General features: G+C 44.0%; 1 protein-coding gene across 2 annotated transcripts in view; it reads right to left on the minus strand.

The window, feature by feature from the left end:
* sgip1a (SH3GL interacting endocytic adaptor 1a) overlaps positions 1 to 10618 on the minus strand; it is a 59619-nt gene extending 49001 nt beyond the window's left edge. Inside the window, exons 1-2 of one of the 2 annotated variants that reach the window (XM_062394735.1) lie at positions 10435 to 10618; positions 9519 to 9563 (exon numbers count right to left, since the gene is read on the minus strand). In XM_062394735.1, coding sequence (XP_062250719.1) covers positions 9519 to 9528 — 10 coding nt within the window. In that variant the 5' untranslated portion in view covers positions 9529 to 9563; positions 10435 to 10618. Of the gene's footprint in view, positions 1 to 9518; positions 9927 to 10434 lie in introns of those variants that run through there. The other variant, XM_062394736.1, reaches the window with a different exon arrangement.
* Positions 10619 to 11158: the final 540 nt, after the last annotated feature.

An 11158-nucleotide genomic window follows, 5' to 3' on the forward strand; every position in this document is an offset into this window, starting at 1 on the left:
TATTTCATGGCCTATTTAGTTTGCTGCTATATTTTCTAACTGCCAAAGTTAAGGATGAAATTCCCTCCTGAAACTGATGCTATTCTCTTCACTCGTAGGTTGACATTACATGCATGCGATATGTTAAATTATGAGAAAACTGAGGCACAATTGATTAAATTCTGCAGTGGAAAAAGCTTTTAGCTTTTTGTAAATCATCAATATTCCTTAAATCCCCCCCGTACAGTATTGTAAGGAAATCACTAATTAAAGCACAGGATGCAAGTCGAAGGTAAGTGGGTACTACCAAAAAATTAATAAAAATACACATCTAATCAGTGCTCATGTAATGATCATGTGTGCCCACATTTATCTCCTAAAGCCCCTGCAAATTTAATCAATTGTTATAATTAAGTCGAGTCTAACAAGATTGAGCCAAATGCTAACCGTCGGCCCGGGAGCGGAATACATTACACACAGAAGCACATTAATATTATATGGCCAAATAAATTTCTCTTCCCTGAGGGTTTACCCGCCACCATGTCTGTTCACCCTTTCTTCAATAATAGGAAACACAGTGTAGGAAAAGCAAAGAGGAAGCGCTACAAATCAGTTGGACAATGGGAAATAAAAAGAAAGTTAAAGATCGCTGCACTAAAATAGAAAAGTACCGCCATGAAGAAGTGATGGTATGAGGCTGAGAATGGAGGGAACTGCTGACAGAGAGTCAAACCATCGGTGAGAACAATAAACCAAACCATCATTATTCAATCGTTAGGTTGAGAAACATCAACAATGGTGATCACAACCTGGAGGCATAGGTGCAAGGACACAAATCACCTGAAATGCTACTTAAAGTAAGGAAACAGATTCTACCAGCCAATGCTGAGATTAGCCAGCTGAAGTAAAGGGTTAGAGCACTCAAGCAACCCAAAGAATCCTTTTCTAAACCCCTACACCCAAGCAAGGCCTGTCTGGGGGGTAAGAAGATCTCCATGGAACTTAATTTAGACCTTGGTCCCTGTGGTCAGAACACACAGAAGATTCCTAGTTCCAGTCGAAACATGGCTAATGACCAGGGTCATGGTCACCTTTGTTTTGGCAGTGGTGTGTAGAGGAAAAACATCCCTCACTAATCAAAGTTGAGGATGAATGGGCATTGCCATAAATCAATTTCTCAATGACAATGAACAATAGATATTTGTTTATCTTAATACAAACAAGAAGTGGAGACAGATAAGAAACTCAACCATGAAATAAAAATGATTTTGCCAATTTTAATCCATGTGTTAATTGTTGCTTTCTTGCTTATTTGCCAAACAAAATGCATCAACAAACAAATATCGTAGTGATTTTACATCAAAGTCCCTTTTTCTCCGTCTTTTCTCACCCGGTAAAATGGTTCCAAAGGTTCTATGACTCATCCTGCACTCAGTGACATCCAGTGAAAATGCTCTGCTGGCTCGAAACCTATGGCTTCACTCCAAAGAACCTCTGTTTCATCCCTCTCCGAAATATTCAGCTAAATCCATCCTTCAGGTGTAGAAGGTGGTGATGAAAAGTCCTCAACAGAGCGCAGGCCTTTCCACGTTGAGCTGCCAGCTACTGTCAAATTGGCACAGGGGCTTAGACACCAGCGCTTTTGGCAAATCTAAACCTCATCACTATTTGTTATAATTCCCTCTGTAACGTACAAGATTTGGGTAAATATGTGAAATCAAATGAGCCTTAAGGCTGCAACACTGAAACAATTGTATGAAAACTAAATAAAAGTTTATTTCTCCATCTGCAGTGAGGTTATTTTTTGCCATTTGTCGGTCTGTCTGCAGGATTACTCAAAAACTACTGAGGCTGTTTGCATGACATTTCCCGGAGTGATGACCCGTGGAGGAGCCCATTATTTTTCACTTTCTTTAAACATGGTGGATAGGGTGTAAGCCCTGATGGAGGTATAAGCTCCTGTGCATCCTACTCGATACTAAATCACTCATCCCACCACATGAGCTGATGAGCCACAAACAAGGAAGTGACTTTCCTAAACACAGGCTTTTCATAATGATAGCTGCCCCCTCTCCACTCCCTCTTTATCTATTTGTCTAGCCCCTCTCCCTCCAGGGCTCGGACACGAATTGCTGCTCTCCATGTATCTCTCCCCTAGTCACGCAACGCCACTTGGACGTTTTGACTCACTTAATCTACTCCTCTATGCCCTCGGTTCCCAAACTGGGGTACATGTACCACCAGGGGTACGCAAAGTGGTTCAGGGGGTACATGGAGTGAAAAAGCCCATTTACATTTTCAAACTGAGTTATAAATAATCATGCAATATTAAATAGTCTAAATAGCCAAGTCGCATTGCCAAAAATACTCATGTATACCCATATTCAGCAAAATAATTACACTGCCAATAAAAGTTAGAGGTAGTAAAAACGAGGGATGGGCATAATTAATCGACAATCGATTAAGTGATCCTTAAGAATTTCCTAGATGACATTTTGTCATAGACTTAATTCTGTTGCGTTCACTGCCAACACTCCGAAGCTATACGTCTCCATGAGCGCCTGAGGAGTCCACTGCTCTCTTCAAGTAGGAGGTCTAGCTCCAACGCTAGCCCCTTCGGACCCAGACAGAGCTGGCTCTGAGTGAGGGGTGACAACCACCGGACTGAGAGGTCGAGAACCGTCAAATCCAGCTAGCTCACAGCGGCTAGCTGCACTCTCATCGGGGCTTAAGAGAACAGTAGCGCATATTTTCAAGTGTAACCAGTGAGCGGTTCCCGTTTAACTGCCACAAGAGTTGTTCACCTTGTAATAAAGATTTATATTTTCACTGCATTTTAAACAGAGCCTATAAATAGTGCATTTTAATATAAAATATTAACGATTAATCAAAAATCGATCGTTAATTCTCCCGCCAGTGATTAGTAACTGACAATCATGATTAACAACTGATTGATAACTGACAATTGATAGATAAACTCTGTTTGATCTAAACTTCCATCCGAGTCCTGAAATCCCTGACAATTTCAAAGTTTCAAGTATTATATGCTGTATACGTGCGTCGGGGGGGGGGGGGGGGGGTACGTAGCTGGAGATTGAATGCCTGAAGGGGTACGAGACTGTTAAAAGTTTGGGAACCACTGCTCTATGCCAACCACTCCTCGCTTTGTTTACCAGTAACATCCAGAATCATGTCATACACTACACTCATCCTCCCTGAGCTTGTAGCATCTCCTTCCTGTAACTCGTTGGTCCCGCTCTCTTCTCATTGGGTACTGTGGATTGCTCCCCTACCTGCTCCACTACGGATTCTGTTAAAGACACTCTTATGAAACTTTTTGAGTGTTTGTGTCTCAGGACTGAAAGAAAGAGATACACCAGGGCTTTGTAATCCAAAGTGTTAGGCTCAGAGCGGATCTACGCTCTGACCTGAACACATCCTTGTGTGGAAGGACACACAGCTGATGCAGCACATCACAACATACACAACATATTTTCCTTGTACGCAACATCACAAAACATCTACTTTTCATCGGCTCTCATCTGAATTCTGCTCATTGATGGAGCCAACAGAGACTCTGCTCCTTTCACTGTCATGAACCACGACATGAACACACAGGGATGGGGACGGTGTTGCAGCAGCAGTCACAACACTGCAACATCTTTTTAGATCTTTGAGATTATGATGGCAAATCACCTACTGTTGTGACAGAGGGCTCCCCTAATCTCTGTGTGGGCCCTGTCAGACCGAAAACATCATCCACACCCTGTTGGTTCAGAGTCTGTGCGACTTCCTGTTTGTTGTTGCTGTGCTCTGTGGAACATTTCAGTTTAAATAAACCAGGACAACACTGAGGCGGATATCAGACGGGACAATTACAGGAAACATTATTAAGACAAAGAGTATTAACAAGTTAATTGTGCAGTGCTTTTCATTTGTTAACTTGTCTCCTTCTTCAAAGCCTGATCCAAGCACACAAATACCTTAAGCAGTATAAGCTGCTGTTGTATTTATCTGATATTTTGTCAATGAATCGGATCATTCATTCATGGAAACAGTTTGATTACACTGGAAGAGAACCTCAACTTCCCCCAGCTGACAGTGAATTACACAAACATGCCTGTTTATCTGGCTCGGAATCCGGGGCATCATTACATAATCTTGCCTTTGTGTGTGTGTGTGTGTGTGTGTGTGTGTGTGTGTGTGTGCGTCTGCAGAGAACAAGATGGAATTTGAATGTGCTGTTGTGAGGATGTTATGCTGCTGTGTCCAAGAATGAATGAATGTGGTGCTCGGAAAAGTACGACCAAGAACAAGTGGACTCATTTCCGACTCTTTCCCTGCACCCTCCTCCTCTCCTGACTCTCTGTCCCTGCGCATCTTCGTTTGTGGGAAAGTTAACTCAGGTCTTTGTCAAACTCTCTGTCATGAACAGCCACACTGGACCCGCTCCACTGAGACACATTCGACAATGAGCTGTCCTCCATGTCTGCCACACTCTGATAACCAAAGGGTTGTACACATTCATGCGTTTTTCATGGCAGCATTGTCTGTCATATTAGCATCCATGCACACTCTTGTGTCATTAAAAGGGAAAGCCAGGGACAGAGGGTTGACACATCTCAGAATACATACAGATGAAGCCTTGTCTATCACCTCCCCATCCTTTTTACCAACTTGTACTATTAAACTATTTTAATTGTTCTGTCGAAAGAAATATCTACACTGGCAAAGCAGTTGTAATTTAAAGCAACATGTCACATACAGGTGGACACATATTTTCTATGATCGCGTTATTAAAGCTGTAACATGCCACTCCTGTTGTGCTCCACTCATAAACAATGTATAAAGATGCACGACATGAAAGCTCCTCAAAAGTGGCTGGCTACAGTTTGGGTAAAACATCCCACCACCTGTTAGTGAATGGGACATTGACCCAGTACACCTCAAATACATTTCTCCCAAAGATGATTTCTGTAATTTTAGCTAGTTTTTAATAACAATTTTTACGTTTTCGTTTTTATTAATTATCATGTTGAATGTATACAGCTCTTCTTTGCTATGATAAGTAGATGGTTGAGTAAAGTGGGTCAGATAAGAGTGATACGAAAATGAGTACTGACTCAAACTGTGACTCAAACATGGCAGGGATGCACAATTCTGCATTCTGCATTTTGCATTTCACATTCACAGATGTATGCGGTTCTGTTCCATCATAAAACTTCACCGAGGCTACTTAAGGCTGCTTCTGACGCACCAGCCCACACAAGTTATGCGTTTGGGCCAGTGGCAGTACATGCAATTACTCATTTGGGTCTGTGATATGAGGCGGAGTAGTGATCCTTGTACAAAAGGCTTCAGGAGGAAATAATTATCATTATGTTTCCACAACAGCACTACACGCCTGGCACACATCTGGCTGTCATCGTTTATGTTTTTGTGCTCATCCTAACAACCCTTAATACCAGTTTATTCATAAATCAATGAAAGTTTGCACTTGGGAGCCTCTGCTCAGGTCATTACCTAATCAGACATGAGTCAGCCTCGCTGTCATTACGCTGGAAACCATATGGCGGTCCCTTGAAGGGAGAGTTAGAGCCTGTTGGATGTGAAGGCAAATAGGGAATCGAGTAGACGAGAGACATTCTGATAATATGACAATACTGATCCTTCTCCGAGGCTTCATCAGGCAACAGGGAGCTGTTTTTGTACTAATCAATGTTGCAGTGTTTGTCTATAACTGCTGCATGTTGGTGATTAAAGAAACATTAATTCCACAATCCAACTAAGTGTTGTGACTTCAACTCTACAAAAACACAGATAATGATGCCATCCACATCAAACAAGGTATTGTTATTACTTTTCGTTGAAGGGAGTTAAGGTAGTAGAAATACAATTTTGTCCAATAGAGCGAAAGCAGTATGGATATTGGGGGCTGATAGCGTAATTAAACTTCCTAAGACAAATTTGTATCTCTAGTTGAGATATTTAACAATTTAAACATACATTTTATCATAAATATCTATATATAAAAAGAAAAAAGAAAATAGAACCAAAAAGTATAGAACTTGAATTTAGAAATTATATTTTTTTAACAACTTTGGTTCATCTTTTATGTTGAGATAATTCTGAAAAGCTGAGTCAGTGGTGATGACCCTGCATGCATGTTTGCCATGAGCTGAAACAGACAGAACTTGATTTGTTACCACTGCAAATCCAATTCAATTACACTGATAACATTTGGTATTTTGATAACCCCCTTCCACTAGACCATAATAAGCGAGGCAAGCAATCGTAATGTTATCATTACATGTGAAGTCAGGTTGAGAGACCTTTGCAGCCGGGCGGTGGAGCCAAGCATATGGCCTGGTGTCCTCTCTGCCCTTTGCTCCGCAGCATTCCAGTCGAGGGTTTATCCAGGTCTCAGCCAGTCAAACGCTTAAGTCCTGGATCTCACTGTGACAGTGTGATTCCTACAGCGAGTAACTGGGATTAACAGGACTACTAGTCTGCAGGCCTTCACGAGTCTGCACTGCTTATAACAGCCCACAGAACTGTTGGATGGAGTCAACAACTTCCTGACAACACACTGAAACCGTCCTGACAACAACAACACGCTTATTCTGCTAAACTTGGAGCCTCATCAGGGCATTGTTACATTCTCCTGATAGCGGTGCTGCAGGAAATGCCACGAGGTGATTAAAATCAAAAGGGTTTATCCCATAGGAATATAAACATGCTCATTTAAGTTATATAAGAATCTATGAATAAGGTTGAGATGAGATATTTTGCCTATAAAGTTTAGATTTAGGGCAGGACAGTGAGCAAATATAATATAGGAAGCAGGAGAAAATGATGTGACTACTTACTATATTTGAAGGTCGTTTCTTGTGTACAAGGGCATGTGTTGGCTTGATGGTAGCACTATAAGGTCAGAAGGTCACTAAGCTTCCCGGTTCATTCTCTGGGGACCAGGAATATCCACAGAAAAAAATACCTCAACCAGAACCTCGATGCCAATTCAGTTTTGCTTACTTTCTGGAGTATATAATGGCTATACAGTCCTTACACAGTTGAAAATGGTATCTGTTGAATTTCCCAGTGGCCTCGATGATGTCTGAGCCCCCTGCTTACAGCGCCTATCCTAAAAAGTCCAACGAGATTAGGAATCCCATGCTACACGGCACATTTGCCTCGAGGAGAGATGAGTGAGTCACTTTTGAAACAACCACCACGCAAGTGCAGGCTCTCTTGAGTAGAGGAAAGCAAACAGGAGATTTGTTACTGCCTCACAACGATGGATTCATCACATCCCACAGAACCAACAATCCCATGTGTAATAAAACCAGGACATTTGTGAGATATAATCAAGTAATATTATGCTGATTTATACAGGGGAGAATGTGATTGATTGAGTTTTGGTTTGACTGATGGTAGATTGCCTGATCGTGTCCGGCACCCTTTTTACTAGGGGAAGCCTCTGTGTCTTTGTGGGGTTAAAATGAAGTCATCACCCTGTGTGTTGACCCTGCGTGTTACCCAGGGACAGCCATGCTGGCCGTGGTATGTTGCTTTAAAAAGCAGAGCTAACAAGGATTAGCATCCAATTTTAACACCTGACTGTAATCCTGCCCTCACACAGTCCATGCTAAGCCTGCGTTCGCCATGCCAGTGGAGGGAGAAGCCGTTTGCAGACGGTCCGTCTTGCTTTTTTTTTTTTTTCTCCTCCTCACTGTTACCTAACAACTTGGCTCGTGACAAAAGCAGACTATGACAGGACAGCATACTTGAAGGGGTGGAGGAGGAGCTTTAGATTAGTTTATCGTGTATTACTGTTGAGGTGAAGTTGTGGAATCCTTATTTACCGCAGGAGCAATCTGTTCTGCTAGTGTACTTTGTCTGTGCCACACTGCAGCTTTAATTCTGCATAAAACCGAACCATGAGGTTTGTGTACTGCAGTGCTCTTAGCGATGGACTGAAAAAGGTGATTGTCTGGAATCTAGAAAGCAAAACAATAGTCTCATCACATCACACAGATCAAGGCTTTACATTCCCGACACATGAGGTGCTTTCAGACATGACAGAATTCATTTTGCGGAAGGTTTACAGAGGAGCTGTAGGCGAGAACGCAAATGTCCGGGTCAGTTGCTCCGGACATTTTCCAGAACTTTTCCCGCCATCCCCTCTAGTGAAATCTAGAGACGTGAGAGACGTAGAAGATGAGGAAGATGAAGATGTCAACTTGGTAGGACAATGAGATTCGAGAGATTCGAGAGCTTTAAAAGAACTGGTCACTGTTAAACAGCAGAAATAAGAAACCACAAGACCTGAAGAGGCCCCAATAACATTGCTCATGTCCAAACACAGACACACAAACAAGCAGACAACCATCTAATTAGACTCTTCCTGAGCAGCGAACACACTGGCATTGAGCTCAATTATCAGCTGCACTGGAGTAAACGGGCCTGAATGACAGCATCACCTGGCCTTCTGGAAACATGAACTAAAACATAATGATGTCAAAAGTAAATACATTTAACTACAGGGGGTAAACAAGCAGGAAGTGACATTTCAAGTTATGTAAAACCTATTTTCACTTCCTGGAGATACGCACGTGAAAGCTGATATTAGTCAAGGCCGGTCCAAAAAAGGTAAACATGCAGTTGCTGTTGTCGGGGTGGAATTAAAATAGGAGCCAAGTATGAAGTGGTCAAAGACGAGAGCTGCACTGTGAAAATGATGGATAGGAAGAGGGATGGATGAATGGATGGATGGAAGGATGAGGGCTTTTACATGCCAGCTGCAGAGCTGAAGGGATTCATCCCTCCATCACTGGCCTAGCCCCCCTGATGATGTCATCAGTTAAAGGGACATGATATTAAAAGAATCGTCAATGTTCCGTTTGCTAAATACGCTCAACCTGACACACGGGGACAAGTCCGACCACGGCTGGGTAGAGAAGTGCACGTGAACGCACCAAATCTCGGGGCTGGATGGTGGAGCGGATAGTGTGTGTGTGTGTGTGTGTGTGTGTGTGTGTGTGTGTGTGAGTGAGAATGTGTTTCAGAGTAAAACATACAAAGAGAATATATACAAGTGAGCCAGCTGGGCACATAAGCCCTCCTGCACAATAAATCCAAATAATCCTTTACGATGGGAAGCGGGAGAAGGGGGGTGGTACTCAGACATATGCACACACACACACACACACACTCACAAAAGGTATACACGGTTCAATTAGCCTCGCCATTGTGCCTCTCTGGACAGACATTCAGTGGCTGTGGCCTTTTCCTCGGGATAACATGCAAGTCACTGGTATGCATGTCCTCAAAATAGCAGGACAGCTTATGACATTTGAAGCTCCCAAACACACACACACACACACACACACACACAGACACACACAGACACACACGTACACACACACATGCATGCATGCTTTCTAGCAGATGAGCCGCTGTAGGACAAGGACATAAAGGAGGATTACCCTGATTTACAGCAGAAAAGGGGACGTAATGATAATGAAAAATATTCTTACCTTCCATCATGGTTGCAGATTTGCATTCCTCTATCTCCAATGAGCCTGGAAATGAGAGTTGCAGTAGGTGTAGGAGGGGGGGCAGGCAGGGGAGAGAGAGAGGGAGAGATGGAGAAGAAGCCCCCGATTACCAGAGAGATACAGTAGAATGGACGGCCGGCTAACGCCCTGGCTAACGGTGAGCCTTCGTCTCCCCCCCTCCCCAGCCAGACGTCGCCTGTCAACTAGCCCAGGAGGGAGCGATGTGGAGAGAGGTAGACAGACAGAGGAGAGAGAGAGAGAGAGAGAGGAGAGAGAGAGAGAGAGAGAGAGAGAGAGGAGGGGTACGGGTCCTATAGCCAGGCCTAGCTGCTGATCAGAGCTGGGGCTTTAGCCATGGAGGATGCTGCTGCTGCTCTAACCTACACGCTCAGCTGAGGATGCTGAGAGGTGGGGGAAAAGCTGAGAGGAGGAAAATAAATAAATAAAGGAGGCAGGATAGAGAGAAAGAGAGAGAGAGGGAGGAGTGTGTGTGTGTGTGTGTGTGTGTGTGTTGGGAGGGAGGGAGGGCTGAGGAGGGGGTGCTCGAAGGGGCGGAGGAAGTTGGCTGACGTCACGAGTGGCCTCAGCCAATCCCCGCAGGCCTCTGTGGAGTCACATGGCCTCCAGCTTGAATCTCCTGACACTGTGGCCCAGGAGGAGAAACTCGTTTTGCGTTTTAGTGACCTCTCTCTCTCTGTCTCTCTCTCCCCCTCTATCTCTCTCTCTATATATATATATATATCTCCCTCTCTCTCCCTCTCTTGACAAGAGACTGTGAACACACATAACGCACACGGGCACACACACACAAACAGAGGTAAGGCAAGAGGCCAACAGACATGCACACGCGCGCGCACAAACACACAGACACACAAAAACACACACTGCAGCCTACCTTATGTCAGTGCAGTGTGTCGAGCGGTGAGTGACATCAATTATAAGCTGCTGGAGAGAATAACGTGCAGGTGTGTGCACGCACGCATGTTGACGACCCTCCAACACACACACACACGCGCGCACACACACACAACTGAACTGAATATGTCTTCCCTCTCGTGCACCGACTCTTTCTGCGTCCCTCCCTCCCTCCTGGAAGTATCGGTGTGGAATCGCTCAGTCTCTCTCTCTCTATCGCTCTCTATCTCTCTCCCTCCCACCCTCTCTCTCTCTCTCTCCCTCCCTCCCGTGTCGGCGCGTTCCCACCGCATCGATCCGTGTGACGTCATGGCAACGCAGCCACAGCTGCAGCCAACGAGCAGTAAGGACCACGATGTAAGGGCCAGCCCCCCCCCTCTCTGAGTGTGTGTGTGTGTGTGTGTGTGTGTGTGTGTGTGTGTGTGTGTGTGTGTGTGTGTGTGTGTGTGTGTGTGTGTGTGTGTGTGTATGCTAAGGTTAGGGTAAGAGGCTAGGGACTGTATTATGTCAATGAGTGTCCACACAACGATAGAGAAACATGTGTGTGTTGATTTTATGTATATATGTATTAGGGAGATGAGGAAGATGAGACTCACAATTAAGCAAATCTACAAAAATAACAGACGGATAATGGTGCATAACTTGTCGTATTTCCTACGAAACCTGAATGAGAGCAGCCTGGAAATGAGTTGAAAAAAATATTG

Source organism: Platichthys flesus, chromosome 9, assembly GCF_949316205.1.
Source record: "Platichthys flesus chromosome 9, fPlaFle2.1, whole genome shotgun sequence".
NCBI classification, from domain to species: Eukaryota; Metazoa; Chordata; class Actinopteri; order Pleuronectiformes; family Pleuronectidae; genus Platichthys; species Platichthys flesus.